Raw genomic sequence first — 19,253 nt, 5'->3', positions numbered from 1 at the left:
CGATGGCGCAATGAAAAGTGGCATATCAATGGTTTTGCCCAGCGATACCCCACTTTTCATAAATGAGGCCCGTAGATTGCAGCGGTCTGTAGAGGCCCAGGTGGATATCACCTCTTTCTCATTCCAAGAGCCAGGGCCGACGCAGGGAGTCATTTTAGAATCTGATCACTGTACAATGGGGGGGGGGGGGGGCCTTCAAACATAAAGAATGATGCATCATTTTGACAGCATAAAAACTGGTGGAACTAACATCTGAATGTATCTCAGCCACAGGTAATCACTTATGGCCACATTCCAGTCCATTGTTTCTAGGTTGCCTGTGTCTTTACATAGAGGGACCAGCCGTATCAGTCTTATCCTTGTACAGCAGGAATGGTCCAGCAAAGCTGCTGGTCTGTACTCACTGTGCCATATGGGTCGTTGGACTTCCCATACAGAGGTACTGCCCCAACTATGCCAAGGCCAAGGCTGGTTTGCATATGGCTTGTCTCTATCTTTACTATTACAATTAATCAAAAACGATCAACTGGAATGCAGCCCAAAGTTTGCCTAGAAACTGAGATTAATTCATTCATTCCACCATCACTATTTCGCTTACTGAGATTACAGCCTCATTTGCATAACACGTACGCCCCCATAATGCACCCGGGCAGGAAGTTCCTTCCTTGCATGTATCTGTAGTGAGAGAATTATTACTAACACACCAGGGGTCGCAGAATCCAGGCTGCTGTCGCATCCCCCACCCTGGCACCTTAAGGTAAAGTAGAGGACACCGCTTTGTTTAGACATCCAGTGGAAAAAGTCCAGCTCACATGTTTTGTTCGTTTCTCTGGGAGATAACCGTATCCAGGCAGATGTGAAGGAATCCAGTGCTCTCGGAGGCCCTTTGGCCGCGTGCGCTTCCTGCCCAGCTGTTCCACGGCCCCTCGTCCAAATTCATTTCTGTCGTTTCCGCAATTAGCCACGGCGACCTCTAGCCTGTCTGGGCCCGGCCCCGCCCACCCTCCCTCTCCACGGTCAGTGCAAGCAGATCTCAACTTGGAAACAGCCAGAGTGGGCGAGCGCCTCACACACACACTCACAGATGCTTAAAGGAAAGAGCTTGGGCTCGCGAGGTTTGAGTGCACCGATGTGGCTCTTCCGAGGAACATCGTCTGCCATCGTGTCCACATTCAGCCATTAGAGGCAACTGCTGTAATGTGTACGCTGGGGTTCAGCTCAGAGGAGCTTCAGGGGCTGAACTGGGCAATGGGCTCTTAAAAGCTCCTTTTGGTGTCCTGGGTATACGGGTTTGGCACAGGGAGATTGCGTGATTTGCCCAGAATCACAGGATGTTGAGCCTACGTCGAGACTTGAACCGAGTTCCCCAGCTCCAAATTCAGCAGCTCTAGCCATTATGCCACACCCTCTCACCACTTGTTGGGTTTCATGGTTTTTAGGTCTTGTGGCGATTTACAGCGCAAAGCGCTGTCTCGCCAGACACGCACGCACACACACATAGAGACCCCCCCCGCCACCGCACACATACACACAGGCAACACACAGGCGCGTGCACACACACACAAGCGCACCCCCCCTGCCCCCTACAACTAAGCGCCACTTACCGCCATTCTGGACTTCTGCAGCCTCCGCGGGGATCTCCCTCGGGCATGGGAGCCCTGCGTCACCAGCACTGCTTCTCTCAGTGGCACTCTGTGGGCGCATGCGCGGGCTTCCGAAGACGGAAGTCCCGCCACACGGAAGGTTGCGGTTTCGTGTTGTGGTTTTCATGCTTTTTGCTGTCCGTTCATGCCATTTAATTTGATGCTGGGGCAGGTCCGCACGTGCTACTCTCCTGCCGCTCTCATACAGGCTGTGTAAGCCGCCCTGTTTGAAGCGAGTTTGTTGCCTTGGTTAGGGGTTTCTTAATGTTAGTCGGTAACGGACCTGGTTTTAACCGCTTTTCCCAGAGCAGGGATGTTAGGCCAGCCTGTGGCTCGACTTTCAGGATGGGAGGAACGTTAAAGAGCGTGGTATGGCCGTTTATCGTCAGAGTGAACGATCGTTGGACCTCTCCCGGGTATGTTCGTAACTGATACTCCGTGCAGGAAGCTTTGGCTGCTGCCCCCGTTCCCGGGTTTTGGGATATGCGTGGCATCCTTAAGGGACGTTGTCAGGGCATGTACCATACGGGGACGGTTCTCTGAGGCATATGTGGCATTTTCAACACTAAACGTTCCGTTAAGAAGCAGTGGTTCGAGTGGCACCCTGCTGCAGCATTGACTTGCTTTCTCGCACGTCATCCATCGTAGCAGACTACAGAGGCACCCCGTTCGAATAAAGAAACAGACTGGGCACACTCTCACCCACCCTAGTTATTGCCGCGATTCCAATCTCTGTAGTCAGTACGCTATTGCGGGTCTGTGCCCTCACAACGTTACACTAATGACGGAGGGGTAGGGAACTCGCATATCCACTGCTGAAATTAATTAATATTTACCTATACTATTTACTTTCTTTAAGGAAGTTTTATATAGCGTAAACTTTACCCAAAAGGTGTCAGAGCACTCTACAAAAGAACTAGGTAAGTTACAAAAGGTACACAAGATACACTAAACACACTAACAAGTTACATATATACAGTTACAAAGGTACACAAAATAGAGCGGTGTGAATAATAAGGGCGTCAGCCCCGTGCGTGAGGTGCATCATCAGAGCTGTGTGAATAATAACAGCTGTGAGCCCGTGCGTGAGGTGCAACATCAGAGCTGTGTGAATAATAACAGCTGTGAGCCCCGTGCTGAGGTGCATCATCAGAGCTTTGTGAATAATAACAGCTGTGAGCCCGTGCGTGAGGTGCATCATCAGAGTTGTGTGAATAATAACTGCATGCCCCGTGCGTGAGGTGCATCATCAGAGCTGTGTGAATAATAACAGCTGTGAGCCCCGTGCTGAGGTGCATCATCAGAGCTGTGCGAATAATAACAGCTGTGAGCCCATGCGTGAGGTGCATCATCAGAGCTGTGTGAATAATAACTGCATGCCCCGTGCGTGAGGTGCATCATCAGAGCTATATGAATAATAACAGCTGTGAGCCCGTGCTTGAGGTGCATCATCAGAGCTGTGTGAATAATAACTGCATCAGCCCGGTACGTGAGGTGCATCTTCAGAGCTGTGTGAATAATAACAGCTGTGAGCCCGTGCCTAAGGTGCATCATCAGAGCTGTGTGAATAATAACTGTGTCAGCCCCGTGCGTGAGGTGCATCATCAGAGTTGTGTGAATAATAACAGCTGTGATCCCGTGCCTGAGGTGCATCATAAGAGCTGTGTGAATGAAACAGCTGTGAGCCCGTGCCTGAGATGCATCATCAGAGCTGTGTGAATAATAACTGCGTCAGCCCCATGCATGAGGTGCATCATCAGAGCTGTGTGAATAACAACTGTGAGCCCGTGCGTGAGGTGCATCATCAGAGCTGTGTGAATAACAACTGTGAGCCCGTGCGTGAGGTGCATCATCAGAGCTGTGTGAATACCAACTGTGAGCCGGTGCGTGAGGCGCATCATCAGAGCTGTGTGAATAATAACAGCTGTGAGCCCCGTGCCTGAGGTGCATCATCAGAGCTGTGTGAATAATAACTGCGTCAGCCCCGTGCGTGAGGTGCATCATCAGAGTTGTGTGAATAATACAGCTGTGAGCAACAGCATACTCTTGCACACACTCTCACTGCTCACCAATTCAAAGTTTGCTAAAAAATGTATGCAACGCATTGTCATACACAATGCCAATAACTTTAATGCTGCGAGACCTATTGCATTGTAAATGCTTGTTAGTTTTAGTTTGTTCACTTATAGGCAGCGCTAATAGGTGCAATGGGCTGGTGCAAGCTGCCTCCTGACGAGAGCTCCAGAACGTTTTTTTCCACAAATTAACCACTGATAGACCTGCTCACTTACAAGATGGAACTGCTGTTATGAGCATACTGGGGCATTTGTTCTGAAGAGTGTACTGGGACCAGCTCTTGGAGCCACAGATTGCATCAGCGTGCAGAGAATCAGTTGAGGTAATGAGCACGGTGCACACGCTGCAGTGAAAATCCTGATTCCTAGGTCGCAAAAGCATCTACTGCAGTGAGGCTGTTCGAGCGCATATCCAACTTTATAAGAAAGTGTTGGGTTGTGGATACTTGGTGTTGTATCTTAATTAGTGTTAATGAGCAGTAGAATGTGTCTCGTGCTACTTGGCAAACCTGTACTGCTTTTTGATGTTACATTCGGACCTATTGTGGGAATGTTTTTCTATAACAGACCGAAGATGACATCCTCACAACAATATTTGATGAACCAACGTTGGCTGCCATGTTGCTGTGCGTTCCTGTAGGAATGACAGAGCAGACCACCTTCTACTTTTTGAGCTGCTTCTCTCCTTCCTACCTTTTGAGCTGTTGCTCTGTTGACACATGTGATCGCCTTCAACAGAGCTCCTGTTCCTCTCTGATCCTATAGTTTTCTGGTTTACTGAAAGCGCTACACGGCCTGCTACATAGCTCTTTGGAGTCCTGTAGTAGTAAATGACCCTATACACTTCCCATCTGGATTCCTGTTCTAATGGATCAATAAGGATTCTTAACCCCTTCCATGCTGATGACGAACCCCAGCCGTCACGCTCCACGGTGCTCGTGTGCTGATGACGGCTGGGGTTCGTCACGGCCCTGCCCTGTTCTTTTGTTTACCACACAGCGGCAGAATCGGCCCAGCATGGAAGGGGTTAAACAGCGACTAATCACCTGGTAGGGTAACTAGGCGTTCATTCGAACAACCACGTTTTGAGGGCCATCCGAGTTCCTGAAGTGAGCTGATGGTCATTAGGTGTGTGGGGAGGATGTTCCAGGTCTTTGCCGCGATGCAGGAGGAGAGTCCTCCATTTCTGCTTTGGTAGATGGGGAGAGTATGGGCAAGTGAAAGGGAGGTGGAACATAGTCTTCTCAATGGTTGGTGGAAGTTCAGGTGGTGGTTTATGTAGGCGGGTCCTTGGTGCCCTGTGGGTGTGGGTCAGTAGCTTGAATTGGCATCTCTTCTGTTCGGGGAGCCAGTGGAGCTTCCTGAGGTGGGGTGTGATATGGGTTCATCAGGGAAGGCTGAGGATGAGTCTGGCTACGGCATTCTGTATGGTGTGAAGTCTCTGATGAAGGTATATGGTGATTCCTACGTAGAGGGCATTGCCGTAGTCCAGTCGGCTGGTGATGAAGGCTTGTGTCACAGTGCATCTCATTTGCAGGGGTAGCCACTTGAAGATCTTACATAGCAAGCACAGAGTGAAGAAGCAGGTGTACGAGACTGCACTGATCTGTGATTTCATGATAAGTTTGTTGTGAATGGTGATTCTGAGGTTTCTGGCATGGTTGGCGGGAGTGGGTGTGGGTCCTAGGTCTGATGGCTAGCAGAAGTCATTCCATGTGTTATTGCTGTTGCCATAGATCAGTTCTTCTGAAATCTAGTGGCCCCTGCATACCTCCTGTGTGCTTCTTTTGCAGTGAAAGAGCTGGCCTATGTTCTCCAGCAGTAATGAAAGAGCCGACATTGCCTGCCAGATACATATTGTCTGCTATTGATGTAATGACCAAGCTCATTGTCCTCTACATAATTCCTGTGTGCTCCTACTGGAATAGCATCTGTTGCCATGCATGCCAAAACCACGCATGGCTTAACACACAGTCAATACAATGACTGTGTCATTACCACGAGTTACATTACAACGCAAGTCATTACAATGACTTCCTCTAGGGAAGCGCTGGACTTTGGAATAGTTTACATTACTATTCCAACTCCAGTTGGTGTATCAGTAGAGAAGGTGTTGGACTTAAAATCCAATACCCGTCCAACACTGCATTCCCTACAGCAAGTCATTGTAATGACTTGCATTGTAATTAAACCTATGGTAACGTCACAGTCGTGGTAGTGACTGCGTTGTAAAGACACTACACTGTAATGCCTGCATTGTAATAGATGTTTCCCCTTCTACTATAATGAAAGAGCTCCCATGGTCCTCTACATACCTCAAGCGTGCCCCTGTTGTAGTAAAATAGCTGTCATAGCATTCTACATACCTCCTATGTGCCTCTGTTGTAATGAATACATTCCCACGGCTTTCTACGTACCTCCTATGTGCTCCTATTGTAATGGAAAAGTTCTCATGGCATTCTACCTAACTCAAATGTGCCCCTGTTGTAATTAAAAAGTTTTCTTGACATTTTACATACCTCCTATGTGCCCCCGTCCCAATAAAATTTTCTCATGGCATTCTATGTACCTTGCATCCGCCCCTGTTGTAGTGAACAAGCTTGCATAGCCTTCTACGTATCAACTCAGAACTCCTATTGTTAGAAAAGAGTAATAATGACCTTCTTTATACCTCCTGTGCGCTCCTGTTTTAGTGAAAGAGCACTAATGACCTTGTATATACCTACCTCCTGTGCGTTCGTGTTTTAGTGAAAGAGCATTACTGACCTTGTACATACATCCTGTGCGCTCCTGTTTTAGCGAAAGAGCGCTAATGACCTTGTATATACCTCCTGTGTGCTCCTGTTTTAGCGAAAGAGTGCTAATGACCTTGTATATACCTCCTGTGCACTCCTGTTTTAGCGAAAGAGCCCTAATGACCTTGCATATACCTCCTGTGCGCTCCTGTTTAAGCAAAAGAGCCCTAATGACCTTGCATATACCTCCTGTATGCTCCTGTTTTAGCAAAAGAGCCTTAATGACCTTGCATATATCTCCTGTGCGCTCCTGTTTTAGCGAAAGAGCGCTAATGACCTTGTATACACCCCCTGTGCGCTCCTGTTTTAGCAAACGAGCGCTTACGACCTTGCATATACCTCCTTTGTGCTCCTGTTTTAGCGAAAGAGTGCTGATGACCTTGCATATACCTCCTATGCGCTCCTGTTTTAGCGAAAGAGCGCTGATGACCTTGCATATACCTCACGTGCGCTTCTGTTTTAGTTAAAGAGCACTACTGACCTTGTACATACCTCCTGTGCGTTCCTGTTTTAGTGAAGGAGCACTAATGACATTGTACATACCTCCTGTGCGTTCCTGTTTTAGTGAAAGAGCGCTACTGACCTTGTACATACCTCCTGTGCGCTACTGTTTTAGTAAAAGAGCACTAATGACCTTGTATATACCTACCTCCCGTGCGTTCCTTTTTTAGTGAAAGAGCATTACTGACCTTGTACATACCTCCTGTGCGCTCCTGTTTTAGCGAAAGAGCTCTAATGACCTTGTATATACCTCCTGTGCGCTCTTGTTTTAGCGAAATAGCGCTAATGACCGTGTATATACCTCCTGTGCGCTCTTGTGTTAGCGAAAGAGCGCTAATGACCTTGTATATACCTCCTGTGCGCGCCTGTTTTAGTGAAAGAGCCCTAATGACCTTGTATATACCTCCTGTGCGCTCCTGTTTAAGCGAAATAGCCCTAATGACCTGGCATATACCTCCTGTGCACTCCTGTTTTAGCGAAAGAGCCCTAATGACCGTGCATATACCTCCTCTGCGCTCCTGTTTTAGCAAACGAGCGCTTATGACCTTGCATATACCTCCTTTGCGCTCCTGTTTTAGCGAAAGAGTGCTGATGCCCTTCCATATACTTCTTGTGCGCTCCTGTTTTAGCGAAAGAGCGCTGATGACCTTGCATAAACCTCCTGTGCGCTCCTGTTTTAGCGAAAGAGCGATAATGACCTTGCATATACCTCCTGTGCGCTTCTGTTTTAGCTAAAGAGCGCTGATGACCTTGTATATACCTCCTGTGCGCTCATGTTTTAGCGAAAGAGCGCTGATGACCTTGCATATACCTCCTGTGCGCTCCTATTTTAGCGAAAGAGCACTGATGACCTTGCATTTACCTCCTGTGTGCTTCTGTTTTAGCGAAAGAGCACTGATGACCTTGCATATACCTCCTGTGTGCGCCTGTTGAAGTGAAAGAGCACTCATGACCTTGTATATACCTCCTGTGCGCTCCTGTTGTAGCGAAAGAGCACTGATGACCTTGCATATACCTCCTGTGCGCTTCTGTTTCAGCTAAAGAGCACTGATGACCTTGCGTATACCTCCTGGGCGCTCCTGTTTTAGTGAAAGAGCACTGATGACCTTGCGTATACCTCCTGGGTGCTCCTGTTTTAGCGAAAGAGCACTGATGACCTTGCATATACCTCCTGTGTGCGCCTGTTGAAGTGAAAGAGCACTGATGGCCTTGTATATACCTCCTGTGCGCTCCTGTTGTAGCGAAAGAGCACTGATTACCTTGCATATACCTCCTGTGCGCTTCTGTTTTAGCGAAAGAGCACTGATGACCTTGCATATACCTCCTGTGCGCTTCTGTTTTAGCGAAAGAGCACTGATGACCTTGCGTATACCTCCTGTGCGCTCCTGTTTTAGCGAAAGAGCACTGATGACCTTGCATATAACTCCTGTTCGCTTCTGTTTTAGCGAAAGAGCACTGATGACCTTGCATATACCTCCTGTGCGCTTCTGTTTTAGCGAAAGAGCACTGATGACCTTGCATATACCTCCTGTGCGCTTCTGTTTTAGCGAAAGAGCACTGATGACCTTGCATAAACCTCCTGTGCGCTCCTGTTTTAGCGAAAGAGCGATAATAACCTTGCATATACCTCCTGTGCGCTTCTGTTTTAGCTAAAGAGCGCTGATGACCTTGTATATACCTCCTGTGCGCTCATGTTTTAGCGAAAGAGCGCTGATGACCTTGCATATACCTCCTGTGCGCTCCTATTTTAGCGAAAGAGCACTGATGACCTTGCATTTACCTCCTGTGCGCTTCTGTTTTAGCGAAAGAGCACTGATGACCTTGCATATACCTCCTGTGCGCTTCTGTTTTAGCGAAAGAGCACTGATGACCTTGTATATACCTCCTGTGCGCTCATGTTTTAGCGAAAGAGCGCTGATGACCTTGCATATACCTCCTGTGCGCTCCTATTTTAGCGAAAGAGCACTGATGACCTTGCATTTACCTCCTGTGCGCTTCTGTTTTAGCGAAAGAGCGCTGATGACCTTGCATATACCTCCTGTGCGCTCATGTTTTAGCGAAAGAGCGCTGATGACCTTGCATATACCTCCTGTGCGCTCCTATTTTAGCGAAAGAGCACTGATGACCTTGCATATACCTCCTGTGCGCTCCTATTTTAGCGAAAGAGCACTGATGACCTTGCATTTACCTCCTGTGCGCTTCTGTTTTAGCGAAAGAGCGCTGATGACCTTGCATATACCTCCTGTGCGCTCATGTTTTAGCGAAAGAGCGCTGATGACCTTGCATATACCTCCTGTGCGCTCCTATTTTAGCGAAAGAGCACTGATGACCTTGCATATACCTCCTGTGTGCGCCTGTTGAAGTGAAAGAGCACTGATGACCTTGTATATACCTCCTGTGCGCTCCTGTTGTAGCGAAAGAGCACTGATGACCTTGCATATACCTCCTGTGCGTTTCTGTTTTAGCGAAAGAGCACTGATGACCTTGCATATGCCTCCTGTGCGCTTCTGTTTCAGCTAAAGAGCACTGATGACCTTGCGTATACCTCCTGTGCGCTCCTGTATTAGCGAAAGAGCACTGATGACCTTGCATATACCTCCTGTGCGCTTCTGTTTTAGCGAAAGAGCACTGATGACCTTGCGTATACCTCCTGTACGCTCCTGTTTTAGTGAAAGAGCACTGATGACCTTGCATATACCTCCTGGGCGCTCCTGTTTTAGTGAAAGAGCACTGATGACCTTGCGTATACCTCCTGGGTGCTCCTGTTTTAGCGAAAGAGCACTGATGACCTTGCATATACCTCCTGTGTGTGCCTGTTAAAGTGAAAGAGCACTGATGGCCTTGCATATACCTCCTGTGCGCTTCTGTTTTAGCGAAAGAGCACTGATGACCTTGCATATACCTCCTGTGCGCTTCTGTTTTAGCGAAAGAGCACTGATGACCTTGCATATACCTCCTGTGCGCTTCTGTTTTAGCGAAAGAGCACTGATGACCTTGCACATACCTCCTGGGTGCTCCTGTTTTAGCGAAAGAGCACTGATGACCTTGTATATACCTCCTGCATGCTACTGTTTTAGTGAAAGAGCACTGATGACTTTGCATATATCTCCTGTGTGCTTCGAAAGAGTTATCCTTGTACATACCTTCTGTGTGCCTCTGTTTTAGTGAAAGAGCACTAATGCACTTATATATAACCCCTGTGCGCTCCTGTGCATATCTCGTGTCTGTTTTAGTGAAAGAGCGCTCGCGGCCTTCGGTATACCTCCTGTGTGCTCCTGCTGTAGTGAAAGAGTTATCCTTGTACATACCTTCTGTGTGCCTCTGTTTTACCAAATGACTCTCATAGCCTTCAACATACCTCCAGCATGCTCCTTTCGTAGTGACAGTGGTTATTCTGGCCTTCCACATACCTCCTGCACCTTGCTGCTGTAGTAAAAGGATCACATGGCACGCTTTATATATATTACAGTGATGTAACAATAGAGGGCGGAGTTGTCTCCCAAGAACTTACTTCGTAATAATTGTTGCCTGGGTAGTCCTGTGGTCATGAAGTGATGTCCCTTACTGCAGGACTGACCATTTCAACCATTGTATGGTACAGGTAGGGCGATCTGATTCGGATCACACTCAAATCACGCGCATTTTGGCATGATCTGCTGCTCGATTAACACTTTTTCCAGCTCAAGTTCTAGGGGGTTCAGTTTCTAAATCTCCTTTACCAAAATTTTATTTTAAGAAAACGATAGATTTTTTTGTTACATGCTCTTCTGAAAAGACAGATTTAGTGTCCAAACAACCTCGGTTTGCACAATATAGTAATGTAGCACATTACTATATAATGACACTTGATGTATTTGTTGCTCATTTGCTGTCACTGAGGTGACTGTGACGGTTATATTATCTTAAATTATACCGTGAGTGGGATTGCTGACGCCCTCAAACCTCTTCGAGGCATGAAACAGGTCCTCCAAAGATTAAGACACTAGTCCTAAAATTCATCTTTCACCGTAATATGTTCTATTGTTGTGGTTTGGAAAGTCTGGGGTGTTTGAGGTAGATATTTAGCTGGATATGTTTTGAAACTTTCTATATGCGATCTCGTTCTCTAGTTCCATAGCTGCGTCAATTTTCAGTAACCATTTTCTCCTTTTTCTCTCCCCTTTGCAGCTGAACCAGCTGATCTCTTGAAGGTATTAGATTTTCACAATTTACCTGATGGGGTAACGAAAACAACAGGTTTCTGCACACAGAGGCGATCTTCGAAAGTGCCGGATGTGGCGTACCGGGTATCAAAAGATGCACAGCTCAGTGCACCTACGAAACAGCTGTACCCCAGTAAGAGCTTTCTATTTTTCTCCTCTGGCAATCACCATAGTGCAACTTCTTGGTTAAAGTTCTTGATGGTTTTGGAAGTTGTGCATTTTGTAAAAATTTCTGAAATTAATTGATGTGTTCTATGCCTTTGAGAACTGAAATTATAGCTGCTTGAACTATATAGTTACTCAATTATACAGATAGATATGTTAAGGTTTTTGTCTGATATATTATGGAAAGCAACTGAAAGTAATATGTTACATTTTGGAATGTATACAGAAGAGTATGATAATCAAGACATTCTAGGTCAGATCATCCCACACGTTTACATTCCAGTTCATCTGAAGTTAGGTACCGCCTGGGTGGACGGATGATTCAATACCTGTTAGTTGTTATGAGACACCTTGCAGTATCCTATATCTATGTCTGGGAAAAATAAATACTTTTCATTAGCGCGACACTGACCATGCTACTCGGGGTCACAGAATAGGTGGGCTGTTTTTTACAACTTCTTGCATGTGGTAGAATCCAGACATGATTTAAAGTTGTGCAGCATCTTACTTGCTCCTGTCTGTACTCAGTTAATAGAAGGAATGGTGCCTAAAACAAACGCCCAAACATTTCAACGAAGAGGAACCTTGGGCCCGATTCACAGAACTAACTTAAGACAAAATCCTAAACTTACTACCATTTTCGTATTCACAGAAGGCACTTACTCATTTCAGTATTCACAGAAGTTAGGACTCCTAACTTTAGGACTCCTAAATGCCTTCTGTGAATACGGAATTAAAATTAGGATTTTTCTCAATTCAGTAGTAGTAAAGTTAGGACTCCTAACTTTAGGACTCCTAAACTGAGAAAAATCCTAGTTTTAAGGCTTTCGGTATTCGCAGAAGGCATTTAGGAGTCCTAACTTTACTACTACTAAATTGAGAAAAATCCTCATTATAAGACTTTCGGTAATCACAGAAGGCATTTAGGAGTCCTAAAGTTAGGAGTCCTAAAGTTACTACTACTAAATTGAGAAAAATCCTAATTTTTGGACTTTCGGTATTCACAGAAGGCATTTAGGAGTCCTAAAGTTAGGACTCCTAACTTTACTACTACTAAATTGAAAAAAAATCCTAATTTTAAGACTTTCGGTATTCACAGAAGGCATTTAGGAGTCCGAAAGTTAGGAGTCCTAACTTCTGTGAATACCGAAATGAGTAAGTGTCTTCTGTGAATACCAAAATGAGTAAGTGCCTTCTGTGAATACGAAAATGGTAGTAAGTTTAGGAATTTGTCTTAAGTTAGTTCTGTGAATCAGGCCCCTTGCCTTTTAGAGAAAAAATCTACGGAACAGTCTGGCCATTTAATAGAACAAGCTTTGCAATGTAATAGGTCTAGCATTTATGAGAGTTTAAGCTATTGGCATTGTAAATGACAATGCCTTTTATTTATCTGTTTTGCTAATTAACACATAAAAAAGGCATTGCCATTTACAATGCCAATAGTTCAAACTCTTGTAAATGCGAGACCTATTCATAGAAGTGACCGCCATTGTCCCAAGCTGCTCAGAAAGTGAAAGAAGGCATGGCACGCTGAATCTTGCAGGAAAACATGGTTCCTGCAGTAGGAGAAACTCATTAAAGAAAATAGTGCTTGCAGACTAAAAAAGAGGTACTGTGTAACAACCAAAGTAAAAGGGCCAGTTCTCATGGGAGGTTACAAATGAAGACAATGCGGTATTAAGGAGAGTCTAACAAGCCTATTAACCAATCAGAAGCCAGCATTTACGCAGGACCATGACACAAGCCAATGAAAAATATGGGTGTAGAGTGGGCAGGGATTCTATTCCATACTACAAAACAACATTAGCTGCCCAGGCTCGACCTAAAGAGCCCACATTGACCAACAATGTGTACTTTAATAGGGATAAACTGTCAGAAATCAAAGAGGTTGGCATGTTGAAGGCCTTCACAAGGATAGTTTCTCACATACAGAATACATGCCCAAAGAAGCATAGCCTCTTATTGATAAAGTGCAACTAGCTACAAGTAGTGTAAGAGTCAAGGGCTTAGTGGCGGCTGTTGAATTATGAAACAGGTGAGGCCATTAACAACCCCAAAGCACTATCCAGCCCTCAGCCTCGGGCCTTGCCAACCCCTGGGCCAGGATTTCAGATGTCTCTCTCTCACACACACACCCATACACTCAGACATACAAACAGACGTATACACACACCGTTGTAGGCACGCATAAATACTCATGGACTCCCCAGCACACATTCAAACACACACTTAAGCTTTGAAACACAAATGCTTACCTGGGTCAGGCCCACAACTTCTGACTCCCCGGTCTGGCTGCAGCATGCTAGAGACGAGCCCAGGAGCTTCCACCCAATTGGAAGATGGAATAGGGTGGAAGGTACAGAGGTAAACCTTTTTTGCATATTCCCGCTCCTGATAGGACAGGAGGGAATGTGATTGACAAGCCCTGAAGCTCCACTTTCTGGCATGCTGCGCTGCATGACGCTAGTGCAGCATGTCAGATATGTATTGTGTATCTCTGAGGCCGGGCTGTAACAGCCCCTGTCAGACACATGCCCGATAGAACTAGTGCAGCCCTTGTTAGCAAGCAAGGGTAGATTACCGCTTTTATGTGGAAACAAATGATCTGTGAGATCGTTTATTTTTATGTAAAAACTGTAACATGCCAAGCAGTAGTGGCAGAGGGAGACAGTGGGTCAATGCCCTGGCGCCCCTTAGAAGCTGCAGCCAATGGGCACCGGCTTTCATCTCTCTACACTAAAGCGAATGGTTGACGAGTGTGGGTGTGATTGGCAGGTACCATTCTCATAGTCCTACTGGTGGATGGCAAAGAGCAACAGAAGTAGTATGTTCTCCAGGCCAACACTAAGGAAATATTGGTGTAAAAGTTAACAACTGAGCAAAAGAGGCCTGGATGTTTACGTGAGTATCCCCCTGACTGCTTCCTTGAAAGATACAGAGGTCCATATTCGTGTGGCTCATGGAGAAGTGGAGAAGTGTGGCTCAATGGTTAGAGCGGCAGACCCTGATGCAGAGGTCTAGCCCGGGACCAGGGTTCAATTCCCCGCCTCGGCGGGTCTTGGGCTCAAAAAATTCCACGGACCTGATAATTCTCGCCTCTATGCCTATTCCAATCATCATGGTCTTGGACTGCCGGCCACCTCCCCCCTTGAACACCGACTGAATTACCCAATTCAACCAGTCAACACATGGGGGTCTTTGGAAGTCAAGGGGGGGTACGGGCCCCCCCCCCTGGCCGTATTTATTAAAATATAAAAACAAATCAAAATTTTTAATCAAATAAACATTTCTGACAATTATTAAAATGCACACTTTTCAGAATATTAGATTGACATCCGTTTCGACATGGTATGATGGGCTAACCTTAACAAATAGCTAATACAGCGTGTCTCCTAACGTAATCTAATCATCCTGAAAATTAAACTGCATTCTAATATTTCCAATACTTTTTAATAACTTTTTAATAACTTTAATAAAGGCCTACGGCAAGGTCGCCAACCGGTGTCAGATCCTTTTACAGCTGCGCTCTCACGTTGAAGATGCGCATGCGCAACCCAGGGCACGTTACACCCACGTGCGCTCCCCGAACTCCATTTAACCATAACAGGAGGGCCCAGACACTCGCGCACCTTAGTGACGTCATAGTGTTGTGAGGGGTGGCTACCAGCCTGAGGAAAGCGTAGACTCCCTCCCCCGCACCCTTTAAATTAATGGAGATCATCTCCTGCCCCTGAAGTTCTGAGAGAGACCAAATGGCCCCTCCCGCGGGCGGCCCCTTTCGTGAATGGGTCCGCCCCCCCCGTAAGGACCTTAAAATGCTGCTCACCGATTAATGACCTTACCGCCAGACACACATAATAAATACGACAATGCTATTCTAAAAGGAAAAAAGGCCTAAGGATAAAATTGTTAACACACAGCAAAGCATAAACATCTACATATATAATTACTCCTGTAAGCGGGAAAAAGGGGCCTAAGGAAAGAATTGGTTAAAATCACGGCACTGCACCAACGTTTAAATTCTGTACTTCCTTCCAGTAAACAGGAAATTCAAGGCCTACTGGATCAAGTCCCCCTTACATCTATGTTCCGGCACATTGACAAAACCTGATACTCACCATTTGCCAAGCCCCAAGGTCTGCTAATAAGGGATGGAGGGTGGGGAAAATTAAACGGCCCCACGGTGGGGCGAGGAGCGAGCCTGGGGAGCGCGGGCACAAAGAGGCCGCTTCCCGCGCTCCCCAGGCTCTTAACCCCTTCGCCGCCGCGACCCCGCCCCCTCGCCCCGGAAGCACACCAGTACTTCCGGGGCGAGGGGGCGGGGAACGCGGCCCCGAAGGGGACGGGTTGTGGGAGGGACCGGGCCCCGCCATGCTTGCGTGGGGGCCTATTGGCCCCCCCTTGTATCATGGTCTTGGACTGCCGGCCACCTCCCCCCTTGAACACCGACTGAATTACCCAATTCAACCAGTCAACACATGGGGGTCTTTGGAAGTCAAGGGGGGGTACGGGGCCCCCCCCCTGGCCGTATTTATTAAAATATAAAAACAAATCAAAAATTTTAATCAAATAAACATTTCTGACAATTATTAAAATGCACACTTTTCAGAATATTAGATTGACATCCGTTTCGACATGGTATGATGGGCTAACCTTAACAAATAGCTAATACAGCGTGTCTCCTAACGTAATCTAATCATCCTGAAAATTAAACTGCATTCTAATATTTCCAATACTTTTTAATAACTTTTTAATAACTTTAATAAAGGCCTACGGCAAGGTCGCCAACCGGTGTCAGATCCTTTTACAGCTGCGCTCTCACGTTGAAGATGCGCATGCGCAACCCAGGGCACGTTACACCCACGTGCGCTCCCCGAACTCCATTTAACCATAACAGGAGGGCCCAGACACTCGCGCACCTTAGTGACGTCATAGTGTTGTGAGGGGTGGCTACCAGCCTGAGGAAAGCGTAGACTCCCTCCCCCGCACCCTTTAAATTAATGGAGATCATCTCCTGCCCCTGAAGTTCTGAGAGAGACCAAATGGCCCCTCCCGCGGGCGGCCCCTTTCGTGAATGGGTCCGCCCCCCCCGTAAGGACCTTAAAATGCTGCTCACCGATTAATGACCTTACCGCCACAGGCCAGGTAGTTAACCGACTATCTGGCCCCCCCCCAGAACTCCCCCCTTCTAGAAAGGTCATACTCTTCCTGCAAAAACTTCCACCCATGCCAGGATGTTTCTTATAAAAAGGGCATTCCCTTCCTCTGTTAAGTGCACCCCATCCCGCAGGTAGAAGTGTTCCCCCCAAATGCAACCGTGAGGGATGGTCTGTAAGACCGGAGTCCTAAATAACCTGTCCAGCTTGTTGTTGACCCTCTTTAACGAGCTGTTCAACGCGCTGACTGAGTTTCCCCCCCTCCATTGCATCCTTGGTATCAGTTGTGACCATACTACAACACTACCTGGTAACCGCTTTGCTAGCCAACCCGCTGCAGATATAATTTCTTCCAGGAGGACCCTTCTGCCCAGACCTGCCAGATCATTCCCCCCTAAGTGAAGTATTACCGCCGAGGGTGGTGTAGTATGTCGCGCTAGTAAGTCCGACATATAGTCCCTGAACTGATTGAGGCGGAGCCCCCCCCTGCCATGGAAGGAGACCCTGCACCCCCTACTTTCCACCCTTTGTTTGCCTGAACCTGCAAGAAAAATTTTGTTAGCACGTTTGACATATGAATGCCCCACTACCCAAATGACTACGGTCTTCTGTCTGTCCTCCTGGTCCCTCCATGCTGTAGTAAAGTTGCCTTGATGCTCCATGGGTAGTTTCCGTCCTGCGTCACAGGCCCGTGAAACTGTAAATAACCAGAAAAACAGCAGGTATTAGCAATACTCCACATGGCGGCAGCTCTCACAACATGTGCAACCGCACGTAGCGTTTATAAGCGCTTGAGGACCATCTCCCAATTCTTTGCACACTCTTTGTGGTCAAACCCCTAGCTGTTGCTTCTGTGGCTGCCCCTATCCGGAAGGAGTGTGTCCCAAACTCTTTGTGATTATAACCCGCTTTTGCCATGCTCATGGCTAGTACCCTCTGGAACTGAAACCTGGTAAGAGGAGTCCCATCCCCATGCATTAGCAGTGACCCCACACACTCCTGTGCCCGCTGTCTTATTAGTTCCTCCACATGTGTCACCGGGCAGCAGGGATTGTTCCTTGCCCGATGTAACGCCAAACTTTGGCCCCTAGCGTCCTGATCAGTTTTAGATTTCCTGATGCTGATCCACATAGTGTCGCCCCTTATGCTGATATCCTGCAGCTGAAGGCCGCCTATCTTATCACCTTTGTTGGCCGCCACGAGTTCACCTACCCTGAATGCCCCATAGAAGGCTAAAGAGAAAGCAGCTTTAAATAGGCCCACCTCAGACGTAGAGCTACATGTGTCCGGCAGCGCGAGGAGAACAGCTGACAGACGTTCAAAACCTATGGGTTTCCTGGAATCTATGGAGGGGGGCTGCATGCGCCGCCATCCTTTTAATGCCCTGTGGGCCTGGAAGCTGTGTGTAGGGTCCCTGCCCCCCCGTGCCCGTGCGAAAAAGGAGATAGCGGCCTTGTGCCTGTTGGCTGTTGCCACCGTGCGCCCTTCCTTGTGTAGGCTGCCTAAATACTCATTGAAGCTAGCCTCCATAGTCCAACTACTCTCCCAGCCCTGTCCCAGAAAGTGACAGTAAGACCTGAACGCCCCTTCGTATGCCGTCCTGGTCTTGGGTGCTAGGCTGGCTGCCACGAGGTCATGTAGTTGGGGGCACCAATTTGCCAAAGAATCGCCGGGAATTGGGCTGGCGCTGTCTCTGCCTCCGGCAAGTGATCCCTGAACACCTGCATCTTAAAGCGAGAAAGGGCATCAGCTGCATTGTTTAACACCCCTGGGACATGTTTTGCTCTGAAAAGTACATTCCTTGTCATGCAACACAGTACAATCTCTTTTATCAAGCGTAAAATGAGTGGACACCTTGCAGCTTGTTGGTTGATGCATTCAACCACCGACATATTGTCTGACCAGAATATTACCGATCTGTTGGCCAGTTCCTCGGGCCAGACTTTCAGTGCCACCCAGATTGGGAAGAGCTCGAGGAAACCAATGTTCACCGTCAGCCCGCTCTCCTCCCACCAGGCGGGCCACTTCTGCGCCACCCATTTCTTGCCAAGGATGGCACCAAACCCAACACTGCCCGCCGCATCGGTCCATAAACCAATGTCCTCCGAAGACACCGTGGGTGCACCCCACAGCACTCTTCCATTGAAATCCGCCAGGAATGCCATCCATATCCGCATGTCCTGGCGCACTTCAGCAGACAGCCGTGTCCGGTGATGTTTTTCACGAAGACCCCTCATGGCCTATGCAATTGAGCGTGAAAATGGGCGAGCCATAGGAATTACTCTCAACGCAAAATTCAACTGTCCCACTGTCTGCTGCAACAGCCCTAAATTCACCTTCTTCGCTTGTAAGCACAGTCCTAGAGTCTGTTTGAATTTTTGGATCTTTTCTGCTGGTAATCTAAAACACCCCTCAACAGAATCCAGTTCGATGCCTAAAAATTCCAGGCATGTCACTGGTCCAACTGTCTTCCCCTGCGCCAACGGGACCCCGAAAGAGCGCATGAGCACGCAAAATTCCTGCAATGCCGACGCACACTCCCGTGAACCCGCCGGGCCCAGAAAAAGAAAGTCATCCAGGTAGTGCATCACCCACTGGTGACCCGTATGTTGTCTTAATGCCCATTCCAAAAAGGAGCTAAACTGTTCAAAATAAGCACATGAAATTGAGCAACCCATGGGCATACACTTATCCATGTAGTACTTTCCCTTAAAGG

At 47.4% G+C, this 19,253-nt stretch overlaps 1 protein-coding gene across 2 annotated transcripts in view; it reads left to right on the top strand.

Moving 5' to 3' along the window:
• Window positions 1-19,253, top strand: part of COL5A1 (collagen type V alpha 1 chain) — a 523,191-nt gene that overhangs the window by 132,591 nt on the left and 371,347 nt on the right. For both annotated transcript variants that reach the window (XM_078641937.1, XM_078641938.1), the window contains exon 2: window positions 11,182-11,349. In XM_078641937.1, the coding sequence (XP_078498063.1) occupies window positions 11,182-11,349 (168 nt within the window). The remainder of the gene's footprint in view (window positions 1-11,181; window positions 11,350-19,253) is intronic.

This window comes from Lissotriton helveticus, chromosome 5_1 (genome assembly GCF_964261635.1).
Source record: "Lissotriton helveticus chromosome 5_1, aLisHel1.1, whole genome shotgun sequence".
Taxonomy (NCBI): Eukaryota; Metazoa; Chordata; class Amphibia; order Caudata; family Salamandridae; genus Lissotriton; species Lissotriton helveticus.
Note: the sequence above shows the minus strand (reverse complement) of the source record. Positions and strands in the feature narration are given on the sequence as shown.